Source organism: Mchenga conophoros, linkage group LG9 (assembly GCF_057382185.1).
Source record: "Mchenga conophoros isolate Kocher_MC1m ecotype Shallow Benthic linkage group LG9, M_conophoros_male_GT1.1, whole genome shotgun sequence".
Lineage (NCBI taxonomy): Eukaryota > Metazoa > Chordata > Actinopteri > Cichliformes > Cichlidae > Mchenga > Mchenga conophoros.
This window is the reverse complement of record NC_140534.1, coordinates 15370369-15396525: the sequence shown is the minus strand read 5'-3', so window position 1 is coordinate 15396525 and position 26157 is coordinate 15370369. Positions and strand designations below refer to the sequence as shown.

General features: G+C 40.0%; 1 protein-coding gene across 1 annotated transcript in view; it reads right to left on the bottom strand.

Annotated features, from left to right (window-relative positions):
• Positions 1-7076: 7076 nt before the first annotated feature.
• LOC146567082 (E3 ubiquitin-protein ligase RNF152-like) overlaps positions 7077-26157 on the bottom strand; it is a 60358-nt gene continuing 41277 nt past the window's right edge. Inside the window, exon 4 of the mRNA XM_085286685.1 lies at positions 7077-12929. Coding sequence (XP_085142811.1) covers positions 12155-12787 — 633 coding nt within the window. The 5' untranslated portion in view covers positions 12788-12929 and the 3' untranslated portion in view covers positions 7077-12154. The remainder of the gene's footprint in view (positions 12930-26157) is intronic.

Below are 26157 nucleotides of genomic sequence, written 5' to 3'. Positions count from 1 at the left end.
AGGTGGTTATCAAATCAGCTAGTCAACCTAGGATTTCCCCATTGAGCTGAGCAGTATCTGACTAATCAGAAGCATGGATGGTTATATCGGCACCAGAGCAGCTGATGTCATGGATTAAGATCAAATTATAATATTAGAAAGTTTTCCACACCATTGTGTGAATGTTTATGAGAAAGAGATGAAAAGTGGTGTACAGGATGGCCAACCACAACGTAGTTAAACCTCATCTGAACTGAGTAAGAGAACCCAGAAGTCAGAACACCAGAAACGATCTGATACCAAAATTCTGTTTGTTTTTCTTTGATATTGTATGTCCCGAGGCGGCAATCATAGCAGGCAGCTTAAAAGTGTTCTAGTGTATCCTAAAGAAGAAAATTGCTTACAAGCTCAGGAAAAACTGCAAACGGTAAAAGTATTTTGGGGTCATGATTTTTATCATTATAAAAAAAAAGACTAAATGAGCAGCAAGGCTTTCACTTAGCCCACCTTCTCCCAAATGTAACAATTAAGTTTAACATCTTTTATGTAATATCTAAAAAATGAAATGTACAGCTCTGGTATGACTTTGGATGTTGTTCTCAACTAAGAGAACAACACGAGGTTAATATGTTGCTGCATGGTTTGGATTACTTGCCTTGAAAAACTCCTGATCCTAAGATGAAATCCTAGTGACTGAAATCCTAGTCAACCGGAGAGCGATCCTTTTCTGAAGTGGCTCAATATTTGGTGTCCAGGACACCACAAGCCAATCCAACTGCTGTTTCTATTAGATAAACTTCCATCACGTAAAAACAACGACAGCCTCAATTAATGCAATAGATGCAAGGCTAGTAATAGGCAGATATACCAATATTATAGCCTATATTATACTATATAATATACTATAGTAATGCCTACAACAATTTCTATTTCTTGCAGCCAGTACAAACAGACCGAGGAATAAAGTAAAAATGGACTTTTATAAACAACACTTAAAATCTCCTCACTGAGGGATTTTCTTCCAGGAATGTGATCTGTTATCTGGGGTTACCATGAAAATGTATCCCATCAAAAACACCTTCATAATCTTGAAAACCTAGGATTAAAACTCAGTCTACTGCGATAACCACAAATCCTTCTTTGTATTGTCAACACTGGATGGTATTTGCAGTTAAATCATCACAAGTAACCCTAAAAGAGCCCCCAAAAGGCTTTGTCTGACAGCCAGGTTAATGTCATGGAACAAGGCGCTGTTTAGCACTTAACATCTATGTGACATATACATGAAATTAAAAAGTATCCCTTACTTGAATAATGAAAATTAATTAGATGTTCACTAGGAGTGTTTAAAGCAGAGTTTCTGCTGGTGCATGCTAACCATCATGCATTGTATTTTGCACTTCAGTCACTCAAAAGTTCACCCGTTATCCTCTGCATGTCTTTTAAAACAAACTTCCAGGCCTAAAACATGCACATGATGTACACCTCTGCTTGGGTAACGCAGAACTTTGTCCCTTAATCCTTTCAAATATTTAAGTTTCCAGTTGCCTGACATACTGTAAGAGTGTTCGCTGAAAAATTGATATTGCTTTTATTCACTCTGTTGCACACTGTCACCCAACACTGCCTCCTATAAATGGGAACCATAACTTTTTTTTCTCTTTCCCCAGTGTGAGGAAGAGAAGTCTCATCTTCTGCCAGGCTTAAACGGATGACAGTCTCGCAAGCTTATGCCAAGAATCCATGATACATCCTCGAGAGCGCTCACATAATACAGTGATACAGGAAAGTAGTCCCTGTGACAGACCTTTAACGCTGTGTGCCAGAGATATGACGAAGCTAGAATTTCTCACTTCTGACTCAGAAAAAATGTAAATGAGCAGCCATCCAGGTGAGGATTAGCAAACTTTACCAAGTTACATTTGGATTTCATCTTCAGTTTAATCCTGGTATGCAGCTTATAGCTGTGTAAAATTGCATTCAGTTTCTGTGTTTACATTTAGGATAAGTTGATTTTTGGCTGAAAAAGCATAAAATCATGTATTCCATTACATAAATGCAGAATTTATTTTTTAAAAACAAGTTTAGGAAGGTAGTTGGACCCTTTAAAAATAACATATTTAGTTGTCACAATGGATGTCTTGTAAGATACTATTTAACAGTCCACTTCAGTTCAGTTTTATATGGCACCAAATCACAGCAATTGGTTCAACACACTTTATAATGTAACTTAAAGACCATACAACCATATAGAGAAAACCCAAACAGTCAATGAAACCCTATGAGCTACAGTTTAACCAAAATGTAACCAAATTTCCCCTTGTGGGTCAATTAAAGGATTGTTCAATTCTATTCTATTCTATTCTATTCTATTCTATCCTAGTTTACCGACAGTGGGAAGGAAAAACCTCAATTTAACAGCAAGAAACCTCCAGCAAAGCCAGGCTCAGGTGCAGGTTTGAGGTGAGCAGCGAAAGTAGTGTAAACAAGCTGGTTTAAAATACAGTATTGTACCATGCTGGGTATGGGGGGTAATTGGTCACAAATTGAGACTACTGGAGCGGGACAAAAATGAGAGGTGGGAAACTGGTTTTCTGTGTTTCTTGTTTCTCTTTTCAAAGGAAGGCACAGTGGTCAAGGGGAGAAAATAAAAGAAACTATTATAAAGGGACAACTTTGGGCCTCAAAAGTCCAAATAAAACAATCTCAGAAAGAACGTCTAAGGTCAGGCCCTTAATTTTACTATTTTAGAGACAGCAATCCAGAAACTAAACTAAATGGATACGTCTTTTGCATTATTTCACAACTCTACTAAGCCATGAAATTTGGCTTGTTCATTCTGCGTAATCTTGCTCAGACAGATCCATACAGTCAGATTTCATTTTGTTCGTGAGTTTGTGGGAAAATGACCTTCCTCCTCTTTTGATCCATGACCACAGTAAAGACTTTTCTGCTGAGTTTATGTTCAAAAGTATAAAATAGTTTTGAGTCTTACTGAATACAACATAATGTTCATTTTGTGAATTGTAGTTTGAATTAAAGGGAGGATAATTCTGAATAAGCTTTAGGGAGAGACATAGCATCCTACTTCTTTATTATATTTTAACTGCTGTAACAGAGTCTTGGCATAAATAAAGTATCTTTCTATGTATTTGGTGTAATAGAAGCAGCTGTATAATCCACTTTGCTTAAAATAGTTCCAGATCCATTTTTATGAAGGCTGCGCAGAGCAGATGTGGAGGGCAAGACATTAAACCCTGGACTCTGGTTGATGTTCAATATTAAAGATGCTGCCCAGTCACTGCTAGCTGAGCTGGCAGCTCATGTACTGAAGATCCTGCACTGGCCTGGGTCTGAGACTGCCCGAGACCATTTCCAAATCTTTCTTCTTCTTTTGGCTGCTTTCTTTAGGGGTCATCACAGCGGATCACCCTGTCTCTAGCACCCTCCTCTGTCACACAATCCTCCTTCACTATATCCATTAATATTCTTTTCTGTGGTCTGTCCCTTTTCCTCATGCCTGGCAGCTCTATCTTCAACATTTTTGTCCAATATATCCATTATCCCTCCTGCACATGTCTGAACCATCTTAGTGCTTCCCTAACTTTGTCCTATCAAATAAAGGCTAAAAAAAATAATAAAAGACCCAGATACTAAACATTTCACCTTTGAAACTCCAGGCGATTTTTATGTTGCATGAAGGGTGAACACAGTCATCTTGGAGATGTTTACACAAAACAAACTGTGTAATACCCTAAATGAGACTCCTGTTGTGATAAATCGTATCTGCCTGGCATTCATCTCAAAAGTTTTTGTTTAATATTGAATTTGGCAGCATTCCTATAAGTGCAAATCCAAGCACCAGTGACTACTGAACGCTCAAGACAATGCTTGCAATTTCAGATGTGCTGCAGGGCGTTTCAGGAATGGTCTCCATGGTGAGACTTAAAAAAAAATTCAGTTGATATTTTACAAAAGTTACATCATGCTGAAAAGGGCAGATGAGGAACGCTGGAAGGGAGACACAGGGAAAACCATCAAGAATCTGGTAAATTTTCCAAAATAAAAGACTCTGATTCAAAACACTTCAAGTGTCATTTGAAACTGTAGAAATTATGTAAAAGAGAAAAAGAACATGTAAAAGACGTGATGTCCACAACCGGTGTGTTTCCAGGGTGACTATAAGTAGGACTCCCATTTAAATTAATTGCATCTGCCTAATGTTCATCATAGAAAATTGTATTGTAGCACAGAGACCTTAATTTTGGTTAAAGAGCAACTTGTGTCATATGTGTACACAGCATCTATCTTATCTGTGGTGCAGAGCAGTTATGCAAATTTACAGAAGCTGTTGGTACGTGATGAATGGGGAAACTTCTTTAAAAAGCTTTAACTTTCTACATAAACAAGATACTGGAAAGATCTTTGAATTTCCATTTTGGCTTCACAGTCTGAATAGCAACAGCCTTCTGCCTGTTTTTCGTGCTGCGTGGGAAGAGTTTATGTGGCATGCCTCTAAATTACAGACCACTTGTATGCATGGGTATAATCAAATTATCGATCTACTGTGGTAAACCACCCTGAGATGCTACCTTGAGACCGTGAGAACATGAACAAGAAGCATCTCCAGAAAACATTACAACGACCATGAAAGTCATTCATTCAAGAATAATGTAATTAGAGATTTAGGAGAGTGGAAATGGATTTGATTTGAAGCAATGGAAAGGTGACAACATTTTATTCTATTCTTAATGTTTCTATTCCTATAGATTGTATAAAACATACTTCTGGAAGTTTTAATCAGTTAGACGATGTTTCTGTTTAAATTAAGGGTATTGAGATATTAGATGTTAGCATGTTTTTCTGGTGCAGAGGACAGGGATCATACCAAGAAACTGGACAATAGGAATTATCAAACCATTATATTGTGGTAAAGGAGTTAACATCTGTACAGACAACTAAAGAGTAATCACACTCCTTAGTTGTATCAGAAAAGGATTTACTTCCGTATTTAAAAAGTGTTTGACTTCTTATTTAACTAAATGGGTTTCCTTGGCGATGACCAAGTTGGTTTTAAGGCAGGTTATTAAACATTAGATCATATGTTTGCTGTACATAATTTAATTAACTTCTATTTGTAGTATAAGATCTGACTGTCTGACACAGATGACACTGTGGTATTGGTGGAGTCAGAAACAGAGCTTGAGAAGACTTTAGATGCAGTAGTGCTGACTGAAAACTAGATCCAAATATTAATACTATGAATTATGAAAATCCCATTTAAATCTAACTCGGGTCAAAGTTGCAAAGATAGAAACAGCTGCCTGTGTACTGTTACTGTTACTTTGAAATATGCATGAGGTAGAAAAGTTGTAGAATTTAAAGAAACAGCACCAAACTGCAAAATTCTGTAAAGAATTATACCCACATCTGGGCGTCTGTAATTTGATATATTCATTTGTTTTCTTTCTGGGGTGTAAATGACCTCCTGCCTTCTCTGTGTATGTTTTCTCTTTTACATCAGAAAGGATCTAATGAGAATAAACAGAACCATTTAAATCTACAGGTTACAGCTCAGTTTTGATTGCACATGACTAATTTTAGTCTAGACACTGTTTTGACTGAAATGCTTCTATGCTTGTTTTCATTTCTGGCTTCATTATGATTTTTTTTAACTCCTTAAATTCTCACAGCGCTGTTTGTGTTGCTCTTCTAGACCACATGTACAAGATAAATATAGCAAACAGGCATGAAAACTGAAACCATTAAGAAAGTCCCTTTATCCTGCATTTTTTCTAATGGCCAGTAGTTCCAGTGGCATGTTCCAAAACGAAGTCTGATTATACAGGAACCAGTGGGAAAATAATCTCCTTTGACCTATGACCTCAATAAACAATTTCGTGATAAATGTACGTGAATTTAAATCTTACTGAATGTAGCATAATATTCATTTTACCAAAAGACATTAGGGTGGTAATAATATGTGAATGACGTGGCACTTGCACACAAGTGTCCTTTGCTTTCTCGGACAGATTTAATAAATTGCATTTTTTGTGAATCCCTATACATTTGTATGCTACCTGAATCCAGCATTTCAATGGAGGACCAGTATAGTCTTGACTGTAAACTGAACTAATACTGCAGAAAATCAATCCAAAGTATTTTGGCTGATGTTTTTCAGCTGTAAAGTCTTCTTCCAGGTCATCCTCCTGCTTTGTCTATTTTTATTATGTGTTTTGGAACTTTTGACTGTAACCAAAGTTATGAATGAAGTTCAAGCTCCACTTTCAGGCCAACAGCTGCCAACCACCAAGTGTAGTTGCCCTATTTTTCCACAACACATGCACCTCCTCTAGCCTGCCTCTTAGTTCCTGTGGGTTAGACAGCTCTTCCTCTCCGGCTGGCTCACTTCTCTTTCTATTAGGATTCATGTCCGAATGATGTCAGATCCATGCGGTTGGCTTCTACTGCTCTCCTGGGTCATGTTGTCATGCATAATGATTGGGATCTAACCTGTGACACTCAAAGTGAGGCACAAATACCCCTGTACAAGAAGTCGAGGTCAGCCAGGTTTCTAGAACATGACTTTAGCAGCAATCCCCAAAAAACTGTGTAAAGCTGCTGTGGAGACAGTCCTAGCTTTATGAAATGCTATTAGTATTTACTCTAGTGGTCAAGAATTAAGCCCCAAGGACTGTTTAATTTCATGGGCTTGTGTAACCTGTTAGAACCATTTAAACTCTACAAAAGTCTCTGTAACTGTGGCCATCATTAGCAGCAGCTGCTGCCTGTAAGAAACAGAGGTGTTTTACTGCAGCAAGGCTGGATGCAGTTGGCCCCTGGGGAGCCTTAATTACCACGGTGCCACTATATCAATAAATAAAAAAAGAAAAGAGGTTCCTGAGGGTAAACAAAAGGGAGTCTGCTCTCCACTGAGTTTACTCAACCATGACATATGGGATTTCAATACATAAAGCAACAGGGAATATGCTTTTGTTTTAAATCTTTTACATGGCTCAATTTCTTTTAATAAAAAAAGTTGATATATCACCAGAAAATAGGTGCAATTGAGGTTTAATTAAAGACAGAGTCCTTGCTTAGATTCAGTGTTTGCTTTAATATTTCACTGAAAACAGCTGCTGCTTGCTTTGTCAGCCATCATCAGAGCTGACACACACAGGAAACTACAACAGGAACTTCACGGCATTGTACAAACACACAGGCACAGAAATGACAAGCCTCCCTCTACACTTCTGTCCTTAAGTTTCTGTTTTTGCTTTGTTTTTTGTTTGTTTGTTTTTTTTAAAGAAAGAAAGAAAACAGGAAGTACAGGGCACATTTTGATTGGAACAGAAATAAAACAATTAACACAGAGAATAAGAAGGAGATTCAGCGATGTGATTTGGTTTCTCTTTCAGTCAGTGGAGGGACTGAAAGAGATGAAATGGTAGTATAATGGGAGGAACAAGACTTTCTTCCAGGTGGATTTCATCCGCTGTCTTTAGCTTACATCACATGAAATGATGGATGGATAAAAGAAAAAGATGGGCTTGTTTTTCATTAACCTGTTTTTCTGCTTTTGAAGTCTTGTTCATGGTGGCCCATTGCTCACTAAACCGTAACATAGATCTTGGCCACACCACAAATTCACATTTTCACAGTTTATATTGGTTTTATTTGGCGTTTTAAATTTATATTCTTCCAGTTTATCACTAAAAATTTATGATTAAAACTAATGTTCTTAGTCTGGATACTGAAACTATTACATACAGACATCACATTTAGAGCTATGAGGTTTGTAGCAAATCAAAAGCTAATGGTCACCAAACACTCAATGGACTGGTGCTGAATCTTATTCATAAGCCTACTACTGGTTCTGGACCATACTACAGGTCTTAGTATGCCATCATCGATGCTTGATATTTATTCAGATTGATGAATACCATGGTATCTCCAGACTCTTTCACGTTTGTCACATGTGCTCAGTGTGAACGAGCTGAATGACGATTGAGGTGAACGGTGCTAGGGTCTGAGCACAGCTCCCTCATAGAGTCTGTTTCAGACTGTTTAGTTAGAAACGTGCGCTTGAGTAAACTTCCTGGAGTAAACAAAAATGCCCCGATGCACAAAACTGGGCCTGCTGCTGGGTTGATGACCTTCTTCAACCCTATCCAACTCATAATTACAGCTCAATGCAAATGTCCACATCACAGATTCATGGATATTGAGGGGCATTACACACATCCCTGGCATCAACAGTGTCAACCAAACAACATCGCTGAAAGAGCAACATGGCATTTTGTGCACTTTGATGTAAAGTTCATCATAAAAGTTGGTAACAGTCCTCTGTTAGCTTGCCTTGTGAAGACTGGTTGTTGTTCCTACACCAACTGCACCAGAAAAAAATGCACATATGTCTTGCTTAAATTTACCCACAGTTCAAAGTGCAATGACGTTAACTATAAGGTTACTGAAAAACAGCAAGTATGGGAGAAGCAACCATGTTTTCCCTTTGTTCACTCTTTAAGACAAAAGCCTATAAGATGTTCCAGTGAGAGAGTTGGTCCTTTAAGTTCTTGGCTCTAAAGAAATTAAAAATAACCTTAGTTTTCAAGGACTCCTCAGACAGGTGAACACTGTGAGAGGTCAGTCCTTGTAGGGCTTAGGGTGGATATTGGTATTAAACCTGCCATTTAAATGGATGGCTGTGCTGTGTGGGAACATCAGCCAAAGATAAGTTGTTTGGCAAAAACTTTCAGCTACAAAAATACTATCTAACTAACACTATTCTAAGTGTGGACTAAGTGTGTAGTACTTGACAACAGGTTGGCAGAGTTGGATATTTTTTTGTTTTTGTCTCTTTTAAGCCCAAAGATTCCACAGATATCTGAGACATAGATACAAAAAAAACTTTAGCAGATATATTTGACCTTATGAAGCATGGCTGAATAAACCCATATGGGTTAAGCTGGTCTTTAAGAGCACATCCTTCACTTGTCCCCTTCAGCATTGCTCTTGTGGATTAAAAGTAGCAGTCATGCCACATTATGGTAATAAAACTGTGCATGACATACTTGTAATGCTTTAAACTGACATTTTGACTCAAGTTCCCAGTAGAAATGCTGTGATTCTACATTAGGCATCGAGATATGGGTGTTTTTAAATGTTAACAGTAATAAGAGCTTTGGGTTGCAAGGTCCATTAGAGGATCTTTTTGATGATTTAAAGGCAATGATGACATTTTAAGAAATGAATAACAATTTATTAATGTTTATTAAGCAATTATCTCCAACTAACAGGCATAAATAAAATCCAACTTTTTTTAATCTTGGAGAAAGCTATCTCCCCAAAACACCACTTAAACCCCAAGTGTTGAGAAATTAGAAAGTTCTTTAGAGCATATAGAACACAGAGTGCTAGGAGCTGGAAATATTTCAACTTTGAGCAACTTCAAAAGGACCTTCAGCGCTGTTTCGTAGCAACCAGCACGACATAAACCATTTCAGCTGAACTTAACTCCATCTATCCCTGCATCTGCAGAACAAAACAGCTGCCCCCTCTGCACCCTGAATGCCTTTTCAGGAGAGTGTCGCAGAGCTGAAAGGCAAAATATCTGAAGCACGTTTGATTTAATCTCTAAATTTATTTACTTTGAACAGTTTGGAATTCTTACTTTGGCGGCAGTCGATAAAATCATGCTGATATGAATCCAACCCAATAAATATTGAGTATAAATCAAATAATATTTCTTCTAGTTTGTTTTTCAGGGTAAAAGTCATTTTATAGTTTAGGTGTCTGAAATAAACCTAGAGTATTATATTAAACATTATTTTTCTCATGTTTATCATTGGTGTGGTGAAACAAATCTGCGCGCCCTGAATAACTCATGTTTATTTAAGCTCAAACACACAAAAAAGGCTAAAATATGTGAAAGAAAAAGGAAATGATCAAAAATGACAATTACAATCATTCTGTACATGATGAGACTGCTGTACAAAAGCGTTTACCCTGTTTATGTGTACTGTACATCTACTGATTTACAGTAAGCAGACAAAATGCTTGCCTCAACATACAAAAGTGGGAATAAAATGAGTCCAGAAATATCCACCTCTGCAGTGAAATATTCAAACGCAGATAAATCAATACAGCCCTCATTAACAGTAACCTTACAGCGGCCTCCCACTCTTGACTTGTTACTCACATACTACATAAACTCGTTGTTTTACAGTTCAGCCCATATACAAAGCAGTTTCAGAATTAAGGGGAAGATGAGAAGGTGGAGGAAGATGGCATGTGGGCTGCTGGCGAAGGCCTGGAGGATCTGGCTTTAGAGGATGAAGTCAGTATGAGGCGGGTCAGGATGAAAAAGCAAATGAACAAATTCAATCACATGAATAAACATCAAAAACATAAAAACTGAAAATAATAAAACAGAAGAATGCTGCAATTTTGAAAACTCAAATTTTTATGAGCTTGTTGGCTTCCTTGCAGAGAATTTGATGAGAGGATCAGCATCACTGTATCTGTCCATTCTCAGCTGGAGCTCAGCTCAAACGGGGAAACCATCTAGCCTTGGTTGCTTTAAAGTTAAAAAATGTGATTTCTTTTTTAATATATCCAAAGTTCTCGAATTACAGAAAAATATTTTCTGATTATTTTTTTGAAGAAGAACAAATGAAAAAAAGAAGAAAAAATATCAATAGAAAATATCAAGCTGTGATTTATTTATTTTTAAACAGGCAGAGATGTAGAAAGCTAGCCAATCAGCTAATTTGAGGGGGAAAAAAAATGTAAAATTTTGAATATTCATTAACTATTAAAATTAAGTTAACTTTAAAGTTAACAAATATACCCTAACAGGTAAGCTCTATATTGGTACGTCTTGATGTTCAAATGTTTTATTTTTTAGAGCTTCATTTTGAAAGCTAACCTGCTAGCTAGTTACACGGACAGAAGAGGAAAGCGTTAGCCTAGCTAACTTCAAAGTGAAGTTCTGATGCTCTAAAGCTAGTGCAACGTGTTTTTCTTGCAAAGATATCCCTTCTCTATAGCTTCAAGACAGATAAGAAGGTGATGCTGAACTTCTCATCCAATTGCCTGAAGCGAAGCTAAATTATTCTTCCAAATGCTCATCATTTTCATTTAAATTAATACCAATTCAAGGTCTTAATTTCTTCATTAAATTGCTTATACCAATTCTCTGTCAATTATGAGTTAATTGGCAATCCTAAGTGACAGCTTTAGATTGTTTTTGTGTGCAAACAACAGGCCAAAGTACAAGAGTATTTATCGTACAGTTATATAAGACAGAAAAACCTGATATATGAGAGGCTGGAACCAATGACAATCAATTCATTTAACATTGTTTATTTCTTAAAGCCCTAATAACACGACTCTGTACTACCTGTGTTTGTATTTCAGCTGGTATGTATGAACATTACAATCCATATTTTTGACAACGCAGCCTTTACTAACTATGTGGAACTATCATCACAGCAACAGTTTGTTCTGCACAGGTTGTGTTTTTGACAAAAAAAAAGAAGAAAAAAGAAAATTGATTTTAGCTCCTCAGAATATTCAGGCTGGAGGAGGCAGAAGAAAATCCTGCACAGTTAATTCCTGCAACATCAGGGAACGGTGAGCGGCCAAGTCCGGACTCCCTGTACTGCAGCACCAGCTGGAGACATCGCACTCGGAGCGGGCATTCATCTAAACAACTCTATGATGATGCATTTCAATAAACCACAGACTAAACGGGCAATCCAACCACAGCGAGTGTGAGTGTCAGCACAGCTTCCAGCCAAAAACAAATCGGCGGGCCAGAAACGTATCTGGAGGGATTCCCAAAGCGTTCTTTCAGGAAAAATGGAAGGAATGGAGAAAGGTGGGTGTTTCAACGCCAGCAGAGTGCTGTCCAATGAGAGGAGAGTGAAGATTTAAATGCATATTTCCATTTCAAGGATTAAAAAAAAACTCCACAACATTAGACCAGTTTGTGGCTCTCCTTCCTGCCCTCTTCTTCTTTATCATCATCATCACTGTCTCTCTACACTGCACTGTAGTTTCCTTTAATGCCCTCGATGTGAGTTTAGTTCCCTCTCCTTAACAGAGTCCCACCCTGAGGAGAGGCAGGGCTGGTGGGAGGGAATCCTGAGGGGGTCCGCAGCGGCCTCCCTCAGCCGCAGGAAATAACAGTGAAGCGTTTGGAGATGCAGGACATGTTGTGCAGCACGATGCCCAGGAGGAAGAGCAGCACACACGCCACCAGGATCACTGTGCACACTCCAGACCATGTGGAGCCCTTTCCTGCTCCTCCCACTGGACCAGTAACCCTCCTCTCTCCCTCACTTCCCTCCAAACCTACACCGTCTAGACCCATAGCCAGACCCAGTGGCTGCTCCTCGGGCACAGTCACCACTGTCACCCCCTTCTGCTGGCTGCCGGGCAAGAAGCGACATCCCAGCTCCCCTGGCAGGCCCAGTGCCCGGTCTTTAGCGATGGGAAGCATGTAGCAGCCATTGCTGGGGAGGCGAATAAAGACAGGCGTGTGCTCAGAGGTGTGAGGGATGGCGATGACGGTGATGATGTCTGGGTCATCCGGGAGGTGAGACACGGACAGGCCCGGGGGGAGCTTGGTGACGCCACGACACCATGGGCAGCGGATCTCTTTCTGGCTGCTACGCATTTGGGTCAAACACACCGAACAGCATGTGTGTCGGCAATCCAGGAGTTTGGGTCGCCGTCGGGGGCTGTAGTAGTTAAAGCAGATCTGACACTCGAGCATCGAATCCTGGGAAAGAGTCTCCATTTCCAGGAAAAAAGGTATTTTCACAAGAGGGAAAACACAATTTAATTGGCTCTAGAAGAAATGCAGGGGGGGAAGCAGAGCTGGTTTCGTTCACGACTTCACAGTGATATTACGGCCCTTTGGGGGCAACATGGCCCTTCATCTGCAACAGAAAGAAAAAAAGGAAAAAAAACAACATCAATAAGAATTCAAGGTTTTGTACGCACATTGCAGAACTATCTACTGAGGATCTCTTCTTTTTGATCTTCATCATTTGATATCAAGAGTCTGCAGCATCAGCAGGAACTACAACACTTCTGACTCTGGAGAGAAAAAGGACACAGTGCAGCTGCTGTTTGCTTAAAGTCTTTTCACCAAAAACTCATCTCTCGGTAGCTTGCTCATCATTGAATACTCAAACATCGGCTCCAATATTTACCATTTCTCTGATGCAGAAAAGTCTTGTTTTTTGTGCCCAAACCCAATCTTTCATGACTGCACCGGTGCTTTTGCCTGCAGTTATTGCGGCTTTTAGAAACCGTGCTGCTGAGCTGAGCGGTGTGTGTTTGACCTTTTGAAACAGCAACTAAAAGGTCAACTGACTCACTTGTTCCCAAGCTTTAATCAGCACAGGAAGTAGGTTAAATTTCCATCAGACACCTCTACAGCTTGACCATCTTTTTTTTATAAAACATCAATTCATTGTTGTAAAATATGAGTGTGCAGGCTGGCTATTTTTACCTGTACAGAAGTTAGAAAGTGGTTACCAGTGATGGTAACATAGGCTGTATATAAAAATGGACATGTCACCTTGATGGTGTCTATTGGTTTGAAGGTTTGGCATTTTGGAGTTCGACATCAAGTGTTTTTTTAATGACAAGTTAGGAGTGGATCTGACTGCGAGAGTGCAGCAGACTCATATTCTAGAAACTTGTCAGTCAAGCATGTAGTGCTTTATCATCTACTTTAAAACTAATAACTGAGAGCATAAACACATGAGACCAGTATTTATAAAAGTTAAGTTGTTGCAAAAGTGGCAAAAAAAATTTGTTCAGAGACTGTCTGCAAAGTGCAACACTAGAAAAACAGATCCTGTTAAACATCAAATTTAGAGACCAGTCCCAGAGTCACACAGGCCTACAGACTGGTCAGTGACTGACTGGTCAGTGACTGGCAATCTGATAGAGACCAATGCAACTGCGATGAGGTTTCCAATGTAGCACCATATTGAGGATTTGCAGACATGTGACCACTAACCACACGATTTGTCTGTAATTTGGGATGTGTGACGTGATAATGTAGAACAAGTGAATAAGGCCCAAGAACTGGAGACTAGACACAACCATATCCATGCAGCCTGTCACCAAGGAAAAATATGTATTTCCCAACTGGCTGGCAAAAGAAAACCTCGTTCTGATTGCTTTGATTTCTAGCGTGTGGCTGCAGACGAAGATTGAGTCACGTTTTTGGCTACAAACACTATTCAGCTACTCTAAGCACTAGTGAAACACACACTTAAAAATTGTATTTGCTTAATTAGTATTTTCAGAGAAACATGAAAGACTGCAAACGACCATGGCAATTAGCCACAGCAAACACTGAGGTTTTTGATGCAATACTTTCTTTGCAAATTTCCCCCAGCAATGTCCAGAATGACTTTTTTCCCTAACAACTACTGGTTACCAGGTAAAACAAGAACCTTTCCCTGATATAATAACAGCAAAGGCAAGAGGCCTTTTTTCTAAACAGTTATATCATGTCATGTTATGACCTAAATGTTAGCATTTAAAATGTATTGATTTAATGTGTATTAAATACAGTAATATGTAATTTATAATGAGTGCTTTGTTGTGCACCTGTATTGAATGGTTTTATGTGACCTTCATAGGGACTATAGGTTTGAAATCGCAGTTTTGCAAAAATCAGACTTTTTGACACTCAAAACTTATTATAATCTCACGGATGAAGTTAAAATATTGCTTTTATATGTGATTAGTGTTGCTAATGATAAGAGCCATCTTTCATGGTGGTTTAACGTCCACATGCCTGTGCTGAATGTGATTATGCGTTGCTCCAATAAGTGGTTATATATCAGCTTACTCTTCAGTTTCTCGGTCAAAGTATTGCAGAACTGTACTGGACTTTTCACTTTTCTTGTTTACAACTTCCTGTCCCATTAATTAAAAATATGTTTAAATATGATTGGCGCCGATGATTTCAGATATCAAAGCAACATCCAACTTCTTCCTAAATGTTCAATGTCTGTTTAATCTATTTAAAAGTATTAATCTGCTGGATCTAATTTTGAGGAGGTTTGACAGCGCCACGTGCCGTTAAAAATTAACAACCTCCTATCTCATAATTGTCTGTAAACCATGCATGCATTGTGGTTCAGCTAATGAGTACCTCCTGTTCTGGATTTTGCATTCATGTTGACAAAACAAATTGGTTTTGTGCAATCTGCTTGCTACTGCAGCAAAAACAAAATCACAGGGAGAATTAACCAAATGCCATCGTTTGCTGCTCTTATTGGACCTTCAAACTGTGCGTCTGCTGCTTTGTATTAGAGGAGCTTTCAGAACTTGCAAAGATGCTGTAAGAGTCATGTCAAATCACTAAATGCAACATGAGTCAGCAAGAGGAACGGATGTGACTTATGCACAGATAAGAGGCCTAGAAGAAGGGAAGGTACAAGCATAGTGGTCAAAATACAACAATGCATCATGAAGGATGAGGAGTCGTGATATGCAACAGACACTCTACACATCAGCCGGCAGTGGACTGCAGAAGAGGCGAGTTCACAAGACTCGTCGTCGGTATCTTTGTTAACCACGGCTAATTCTTTTCTCCTTCAGGCCACAAACTCCATAAACAGTTTCTTCCTCCTCCTGCATAATCACGTCTCTACCGTGTTAATCCATGCGGAAGCTGTGATAGTTTGCTTTTGCAGATGATTAAATCCTGTCAAAATAGCACCAAGGAAACAATGAATACCAAACAGGGCCCTGCCGACTTTATATTTTATTTTCTCGCTGAAATTGTCAAGTGTGAAAATTGCTGAGGAGGGAAGGGTACATCTATCTTTCTCTACGCTGCCATCTCGGCGCCGTCGGCGTCCGTCCGGGCATGACTGTGGGCCGACGTCGAGGACGAAAAGGGTGGGTGGGTGGGGGTCGGCAAAATAAAGTGTTGACAGAAATGGGGAAAAAGGTGACCACTGATTGCCCTGCAACACTGCGCATCTTACACTGTTATCAAAAACAAGATCTTAGGCAATTAAACTCATCCTCTGGCCCTGTGGGGACATTGATGTAGCAGTGACAGATAAGAATGAGTTCACACTAAGCATGCTTGGAGCGCTATATTCAGTCTTCTTTTAGTTTGGTTCACTTGAGTGAAAACAGATGATCACATTCGACCTTGAGTGGCATTAAACAACCACAACAAAAAAAAGGACAGGCTGGTCTGTTTGAAATAATTGCACTGACTGAGTCATCAATATATGCTGTAAGAAAAGCGTAGCCTAAGCACCCTCATGCATAATCACATCCTGCAGCTCTTCCTGGGGGATCCTGCATAGCCAGATGGGAAGCCTAATCCCTCCAGTGTATTCAAGGTTCGCCCTGGGGTTTCCTCCAAATTGCCCTAACCAGAACACCTCCTTAGGGACGCATGCAAGAGGAATCCTGATCAGAGGGCTGAGCCACCTAAACGAACGCTTTCCAGAATAAAGAAGCAACAAAACCCTTCCCTGATTTGCAAGACCGTTAACCTCTTTTCTGAATACTGATTCTATTTAGCTTTAATTTTTAGTCATTCGCCAGTATAGCAATTTGATAGAAGATGGTGAATTCCATGCGCAGATATTTTGAAGGTGAATGTTTTGCACTTTTTTCAGTTTCACTACCACTCAGCAACTAGTCGGCAAGCTTTACATGCAAACAACAGGTGACTGCAGCAATCTGTTAGCGACGTTTTTTGCTGCACACTCTTTACTACTGATTTCACCTAATTGCAGCAAGCAACCATTCACCAACCAGTCAAGGATTGCATTTGATATCCTAGCATGTGGAGGTTACCATGGGGTCACATATTGGTCTGTAAAGCGAGAAAGTGAAACCAAAGCAAAACTAAGAAAAAGGGATACAAAGCAAGCTGGAAAAAGAACAATAACTCTAACACATGAACATGTGATATATATTACATGTAATGTTTTAATTGCAGAGTTCGTGAAAGCATCAGGCTGGGCATTTCAGAGGCTAAAACCCAGAAGGTGATGTATTAATGATCATTTGACTAAATAGTAATATCGCAGCTTTATTAGGCAAGTCCAAGTATGTTGGTACAATGTTGCACTTTCCTTCAGAAAGTTATGATGAGATCTTAAGAGAGTCCTGTCGTGGAGCATCTCTAGTGTCTGTAGTCAGCATCCTCCACTCGGCCGCCCCGCCTCCCTCCCCTGCCTTCAGCACCAGCACCCCCTGAGGCAAAACTCCCTCTCCAGCTGAGTCTGGAGGCTAGACCCTCAATTCCTCCTCCTCCTCCTCACTCTGCACTCCCCAGCTGACCCAGTTTCTCCACACTGAGTCAAAGCTGGGAAAAGGTGCAGAAAATTTCCCCTAGTTCCATGGAAAAGTGAGCAAGAAGAGCAGAGAGAGACTGAGACAGAAACCCGCCCTTGAGGGGGGGGAAAGACAGCCCAGGGTATTACTGAATCCTTCTCCCAAAGATAAGGATTAGCTTTGATCTGACATAAATGCTTTGTGGCTCAATATTCCCATACACCCAGTCGCTCTCCCTCTTTTCTTCCCTCCTGAATGCAAATGCTTTCCTCCTCTGCTTTACATCAGTTCAGGATTTTCACTTTCCAAGTGACTTTTTTGCTCTCCTCCCTTTGGCCTTTTCCTTTCTATGCATTTTGTCAACGCCATTGATGAAAATAAAGCCACATGATATAAAAATACAGCATAGACTTGTAAAATAAGAAAAGTGCACTTTGTTTTAGTTTAATAAAATTGTCAAAAAGACTAATACGATAGCAGGTTTGAATGAATAGCCTGTGCTGTACAGTTGAGTAAGTCATAACCACAAACCCACTCCAAAACCCTGCGACGTAACCTGACATCACTCCCCCTGGAAATTTAACTCTCAGGAAATGTTGCATCGACACAACCTGTAACTATTGTGGTTTTTGAGTCCAGTTCTGGCCAACCACAGTGTGTGTGAAAGGTCAGTGGTTGGTGGTTCCTGCAGTCATTTATACGATCTACAATAAATCATTAGATCTATTAATGCAAACAATGAGCCTTATTTATTGCATTTACACTAAACTTTACTACTTTTCCCTGGTGCCTTTTACTTTTTGCTCACACACTTGTTTAATTTAATAACATAATAATAATTATAAGAATAAAAACATATTCTGACTATAGAAACTTCCACACACTCCCACGCTTCATTAATTTCCTTGTGTTGTTATACTGTGTTTAGACCTTGAAGCCACATTACAGATCCACATATAAACAATGTTTGTGTCTTTTAAGGGTTAGACAGTAACAGACCGCCATGAACTGCTGTAGTAATTATCGACTTCTGGTGTGTTCGTGTTCAGAGTGCAGTTCAAATGTTAATTAAAGCATTCTTTCTGTAGCTGTGTAAGACATGAAGCCTGGGAAGGGCTAAAAAAAAAAAAAAAAATGTAATTTTAATACATAAGTACAAACACTGTTAAGTGCATCTGGTTGCAACAACTAGAAGACTTAGAAGGACATTGGCCCCACTTGGGCTAAGGGGTGACTGCAGTTGGCATCTACCCTGAAGGTTTTGGGTCTAGCCCAGCGGTCCCCAACCTTTTTTGCGCCACGGATTGGTTTATGCCTGACAATATTTTCACAGACCATCTTTTAAGGTATCGCAGATACAACAAAATAAAACCAGTACCGGTACCAAAAAAAGATTTATTTATAACACACAGGAAAAGACACAGGGAAACTGAATTGACTATAAAAATGATTCAAAAAATAATAATAATAATAATAATAATAAAGCTAAAAACCGATAAAAACCCTGAAAACCATCAATTTCACACCCGAGCCTCAACTCTCGCGGCCCGGTACCAAACGACTCAGTCTGTTGGTCTAGCCCAGTCAGGATGTGCGATTTAGCCCTTCTCTTTTTCTCTTTAGTGATAAAAATGTCGTTCTTCAGATTGTGTAGCTAGCTTTAAAGCTTTAAACGAAATTGCAATTGTAACTGCAAGAGTGAGTGTTTCCATGGAAAAAGCAGAGACGAACTGATGTGTGCTCACGCTCGGATCGTTCATCGGAGTGTGGGCATAGTCCAACCGGGGAGTGGGCAGAAGGGGACACTCGGGATTGGATACAGCACAGAGCAACCTCTGTTTGTGACAGAGCGCACAAACTCCTCTTTAAAGTGTTCACAGAGGTCAGCAGAAGGCTCTTTTCCCACAGACCTTTTTGCAACCACAAGTATTGCCCCCTAGTGGTCTTTAACAGAGTGCAGGTTTAACATACTTTGTTAGCTTAACTTTGCAGACCTGAAAGCTTTGTCTATCTTTTACACTGCCTGCAGAATCATTTTTATGTATTATTTGTAAAAAAATTTTAACATTTGTGTGAATAAAGAAAGTAATTAAAGTATTTTTTTAGTTTTAACATGATAGAAGAGAATTGGCTGCAGTTCTGGGAAACAGAAAAAGATTTACAATACCCACACGGGATAAAAGTACACGTGTATCATTATCATTCCCAATGCACTTTATGTACACAACAACCACCACCACGGGGTATTTCTCTGTAAATTATAACTGTCTGCGCATAGTATAATATTTTGCGTACACTACACTAGTTTTCTTATTTATATTTTTTTATATTTTTATTTTTCTAATACATCTCTAATTTTATTCTGTCCCTTGCGGTAATGAGTGAATTTCCCCAGTGTGGGATTAAATAAAGTCAGTGTCTATAATTAGCACAGATTATTTATGTTTTGGATTAATTTTTCAAAATCCATCGCCACCATTTTCCAAAATCTGTCACCATCATCGTCACAATCTGTCATGTCTGGGTTTTAGTTTTTTTGTTGTTGTTCCCTGAAAATGGGGAGGGATGATAATAGAAAATCAGCCACACGGTATCGTTTTTTCAGCCTGTAAGAAAAAAAAAAAAAAAGTCCTTGTCTGCTCTCAAGGAGCGTTGTGAGGCCATGAAATAACAGCAAGGAGCTGGAGGACCAAACGTGGCTGCGACTTAACAATATGATTTATCGATTCAACTGAGCTGTAACCAGGACAACCTGGCTGACCCACTTACTGTCACACCTACATACTGTGGATATGCAACAACGAAATATCCACAAAAGGTCCAACAGGAGCAGCGTTGAACAACAGCAACCTGAGACTGAAGCGCACCTGGAGACGGTTTGTTTGAAGGAAAGTTTACAGTGTGGGAGGAGGGAATGAGGTCCGATTTAGTAACGATGCAGAGTGACCGAGCAGCAGCCTCCGTAGGCCCATCGCGCCTGTGGTCCTCTGGGAGTGACCAACAGAAAACAACCCCTCCCCACGAGGCCTCCGCACACAAACGAGGAGGAGGACAGAAAAAGTGTTCCTTCTCGCAGACAGGAGTTAAAAATAACCACAACAGCCACAGTTCCACATGGCCGACATAATAAAGAAGCTGGAAGCAGCGTTGGGGAGAGCTTTGCTAATCCGGCGGTTTGCACCCGTGAAATGTCAGTGAGCTGATGATGTACAGTGTGAGCTCGAGGGAGACAAAAGAGCAGAAGACAAAGGAAATTCCTGAAAGGGTTGATAGTTTGTTTTGGCATATTTGGTTTTTTTAAAATACTACAGACAAAAAAACTCAGGTGAGGTCAAAACAAAAGCAACACCTCGACCCACAAGAGCCAACAAGATGCTTCAACTAACAAACTGACACACAAACTTAGTGTTCATGTGTCTAAAGGATCCTATGTCACTGCTAACCAGATCTCTTAGGAACTGAAGTGTTCTTCTACACTAACAAAATGACATTTAAAAAAAAAAAAAAAAAAAAAAAAAATTAAATCAATGCTGTCAGCTCAATGTTTTTGTCAGATTTCAACCAGATTTGCCCAGATTGAGGTTGGGAAAAATTAGACCGCAATCAGGAACTGATCTATTTTTAATTTTTCTTTTTACTTTGAAGTTGAGAACAAATAAAACCACAAACATTACTGTCAGGAGGACTGGACACGGGTTCATGTATCTAAAAGTCTAAAAATGAGAAAATTAAAGCACTCACCCGGTACAAGTCGTAATGAAAATCACGACTTGTTAATGTCATATTGAACACAACGGTGTCCAATAAATTGTTGCATTTGGCCGTCATAATCTTTATGAGAACAGCTGATCATGACTTGTGATTTTCTCACATGTCACTGCTTCCAAGAGGCCAGAATTTAAACAATCTGAAAATATCCTCCACACCATTACACCACCATCACCAGCAGCAGCCTGAACTGTTGAAACAAGGCAGGATGGATTCATGCTTCCATGTTACTTAAGCCACATTCTGAGCCTACCATCATGTTACCACTGTGTTGCAGCAGAGACTCAACAGACCAGACAGCGTGTCTTTAATCCTCTGCTGTCCCGTGTGGGTGAGCCTGTTTGAATTATAGACTCAGTTTGCTGTTCTTAGCTGACAGGAGTGCCATCCAGTGTGGTTTTCTGCTGCTGTAGCTTCAAGCTTTGGTTTGTTGTGCATTCATTGATGTTCTTCTGGATACATTGGATGTAATAAATGGTTGTTTGAGCTACTGTTGCCTTCCTATCCGCTCAAAGCAGTCTGGCCATTCTCTGCTGACCTCTGACATCAACACATTTTCACCCAGAGAAACAACACTCACTGGATATTTTCTCTTTTGTGGGTTAAACCTTAGTTGTGTGAGAAAATCCCAGCAGATCAACAGTTGCTGAAATACTCACACCAGTACTTCTCAACCACATCTGCATGCTAAATTGCTGCCAATCACATATTTGCATCAATGAGGAGTTGCCAGTGAATGTAACTCGTCAGTTTAGTCAGAACAATCTGGAAAACCCTGAAAACGTATTTCTGCAGCAGCTTCCTAACAATAAATTTGCTTCTGATCCACCATCATGAACAAACAACTCAAACCAACATCAAAGAGCTGAAGCACCTGCGTTCTCCCCGGCAAACATCTATGAAATGGCAGTGTTGCCTCCAGGGTCACTGCAATAGGTTACTACTGATTAGTGTGAAAATTGGTGTGGAAATCTGTGCTGTGGCCCTGCTACCATTGTTAAAAAACGATCAATTCAACCTGTGAAAAACCAGTTTCATCCAGTTAACCCACTTATTCATCCACAACTGCATCCAGATTTGCTTTTAATAAACACACAGACAGACGCTGATGTAGCTCACTGCTGGAACTCATCGCTCACCTCCACCCCACTTTGCTTTTTTCACCTGTGTCGCCTTCAGTGTCAAATAAACTGACCAGCATAGCTGCAGAGTGCCAACATCACCGCTTTAATGTATTCCGTGACATGACAGACAAATGGGGATGAAGTGTTGGTTTTACTGCAGCTAATCATCACTAATGTATTCCAATTTTTTTAATCTTTCCATCAACATTCATGTTTTCAGCTGCAGGCTCTTTGCAACAACATAAATGTTATAGTGCGAATAAACATGCCAAATCAAACGTGCTCTCCTCTGCTGTGTGTCAGGACTGCAGGCATTGTGCTGAGGCAGCGTTTGCATAAAGCTGCTGTGTCGATTTTCTCTCCCACACATCACGAGTCTGGATGGGTCTCAACACTTCTCCTCCAGAGTACATTTAACTGAAGGTGAAGTGGTCAAGCAGGAGCTGCTGGGGTTAAGGCTCAAGCAGCTGTGTGTGCGCGCGTATGTGCGTGTGTTTTAATCCAAAACTCATCAATTTCGTTAAACTGCAGCCCATTTTTCATACACATTTCATGTTAACTGCACAGGCGAGAAGGGCAAAGAACAGGCTGTCCTTGAGACGTTACATTTTACAGTACATATGTGACTGTGGGCTCAAGAGTAGAGTACAGAATGAGGACCAGTTTTTGATTTTAGTGGGCATGGAGGCCCACTGTGCATAATGGGCACAGTGCAGAGGTTCAAGTGTTAAGGGGGACACACCTGAAAAGTTGTGATGTTCTGTACAGTCCTGTGTGGTATAATTTCATTCATCTTCTTTTGGCTATTCTTTTTAGCGGTCACCACATCTGCCTCCATCTCACCTGTCCTAACAACTGTCTGCATGTCCTCCTTCACTACATCCATAAACCTTTTCTGTGGTCTTTCACTTTTACTCCTGCCAGGAACCTCTATTTTCAACATCCTTTGTTCAATGCATCCACTATCCCTCTTGTGCACTTGTCCAAACTTTTTCCTCTCTAACCTGCTTAACCTGAGCTGATGTGCTTCTTGTTTATCCTGTCCATTCCACTCAATGGAAATCACAATAAAAATCTTATCATCTTCAGTTTGGCCTCCTGTCTTGTCTCCTGTCTCCGAATCTTAGATAAGTCCTGCAAGTAAGTCCTGGTATTATCTTGTAAATGTTCCCTTTCATTCTCTCATTCTTTCATCTCCACCCACTCCACCATGCCGGCACTCTGTTCTTTGCCTCTCTTCTCCACTGTTTCTTGTATGCAAATTTTATCCACTTTACTCTATTTGCTTCTTATACCCGTCTCCCTCTCATTCATACACATGTATTCTTTCAAGCTTCTACTGACACTCAATCCTTTTTTTTCTACAACATACCTCCACCTCTCCAGGCTCTCTTCCACCTGCTCCCCACCCTTACTACAGATCAATATTATCTGTAAACATCATAGTCCACGGAGACTCCCAGCCAGCCTCATCTAGCAGTCTGTCCACCACCACTGCAAACAAAAAAGTGCTCAGATCTGTGATGTAATCCCACCCCCACCTTGAGCCCATCTGTCACTCCTATCACAAACATCACAACTGTCTCGCTGTCCTCATGCACGTCCTGCACCACCCTCGCTTACCTCTCTGCCTCTCCTGGCTTCGTTATGGTGTACCACAGTTCCTCTCTTGGTAGTTTATCATATGCTTTCTCTAAAGCCACAATAACACCATGAAACTTCTTCTGACCTCTCTACACTTCTCCATCAACAACCTCAAAGGAAACATTGCATCAGTAGTGCTGCTCGCTGATCACCTCTCCCCTTAACTTGGCTTCAACAACTCTTTCCCATAGCTTCATGGCATGGCTCATCAGCTTTATTGCTCTGCAGTAGCTACAGCTCTGCATCACCCTTACTCTTGAAAATTGGAATCAGTACTTGTGGGATTTTAGGTTTTGGAGTACTGGTGAACAGAAAAGATAAACTGTGGCTTTTAAAATGTCACGGGCACATTTTATTATTGGTCACTAGTAGCACCGAAAAGAACATTTTTTTTCCTTGTTACACTAAATGATATAAATCATAAACATTCATGCAAAAGAAGAATTAAAAATCTGCAGCTAAGCCTGTTGAACAGACCAAACACAATGACACGCACACTGTCACAAGGCATGATGGGTAATGCCAGCTAGCTGCTGGGTTACTGTGCTGCTTTAAACAGTAAAGACAGATACAGTAAAAGAAAGTAGAGAGGCTGTGTGCTTGACTCAGAAAGGGTAAGGTGAGCCAAAGATAACGAGTTACTGAAGACAGAAGAATTTCTACCCCAGAATTGGGAAGAACGACTCCAAGCTGAGTTTGTTTCTAAGCTTCTCGCTGTGATCAAAGTGCAAACTACTGCTTCCCTAATGCTTCTTTACAACAGCAGCTTAACCAAACCTGAGTCCACATTAGTAATCGTACCGTTTTTCTCTGCGTATTTAAGCATATATTACGTGCACACATTAGCTGACACTGTTGTATCTGCGCGTTTCTTTCTGTGCATCACATATAATGTGATAGTGTTGCACTGTGTATATGTGTGTCAGCAGAGCAGACGGAGCGTCTGAAAGAGGCCTGTGCAGCCGACCACTGCAGGATACATTATGGCAATTTCCAGCTTGAGAAGCCAGAGAGTGTCAGAGCTGGCAGAACTGCTGGATGGATTCCCTCCACCAGCACAGGTCTGCCTGTGCAGCACTGTCCGTCACATCAACTCCCGCAATGCTGGGAGGTTACCTGGTGAGAACTGACTTCATCCAGTACCTCTCTCCAGGTACAAAAACAAAGTCTGAACTTAAAATCAGCTATAAAAGCCAGTGAGAATTTAGACAAAACTAATGTCAGCTGCATTTCAGTTTCAACTGTAGTTTAATTATAAAGCATAACAACAATTCATCCCAGGATGATTTACAGTGACTTACAGAGTCCATTATATTACAGATGGATAATTCAACCTTATAAACTTAAAACTGAAACTTTAAATGTATCGCTTTCTCCAATAAATATAAGACCAGAAAGCACACTTCTACTGAAGCCACAGACTGGTTATGAAGACTTGAGTTGACAATCTTTGCAGTCAACAACATGAAACTGGATGCTTTCCCTGGTTTATTAACTTTTCTGACTACAACAACACAATATGTACATCACGTTTTAATGTATGAGACTATAAACTTGCACACTGACCTTGTAAAAGCCTCAAAAATCTTTTTAGTGAAATAAAAGATCGATTGAGCAGAGGACACAACTGCTGCCGGCCATTAAAAAGAAGCCCAGTTTAAGTCGCTTTCAGGATTGGCTTCACGTTTCAGCCCATGAAGCTTCATCCATCCTTTAAACTGCCTATGACTACAGCATGATGCATCCCTTCAACTTTCACAGAGGTCGCAGTAAGTCCAAAAAACTCCCTCTGGAAAACTAATCAATGTTCCTCTCTGCTCTTTGATGAGAGGCATCTCTATCCTGAGAAAACATGCAATTTTTAAAGCAGAAAAAGGTCATCGCTGCGACTACAGCAGCCGGAGGCTCGATCTACATCTGCAGATTCAAATAAAGATCCAGGAGCTTGGAGATAAAGGCAAGCGCAGCAGCTCTGGCTAAACTTCAAAACAGCACTGACAGTTTTAATTAAGCTAATCTGCTTACAGAAATTATGTAAATGAGGATCACACAAATTATCAACTGTGGGACAATGGCACTGTTATTATTTTATGTTGTTTCCTGGAAGAAAAAAAAGTTTGAATAATATTTCAAAAACAAAGAAAAACTTTCAGAGGTTAATGCAGTCTCCAGATGACTCATAGCTCATAATGTGCTTTTTTCCTCTCATGGCAGAAATCATTTTGTACCATCAGGTCTTCAAATGGAGCACATCTCGCTGCAGAATGAAACACTTCAATTCACTTATTAAATA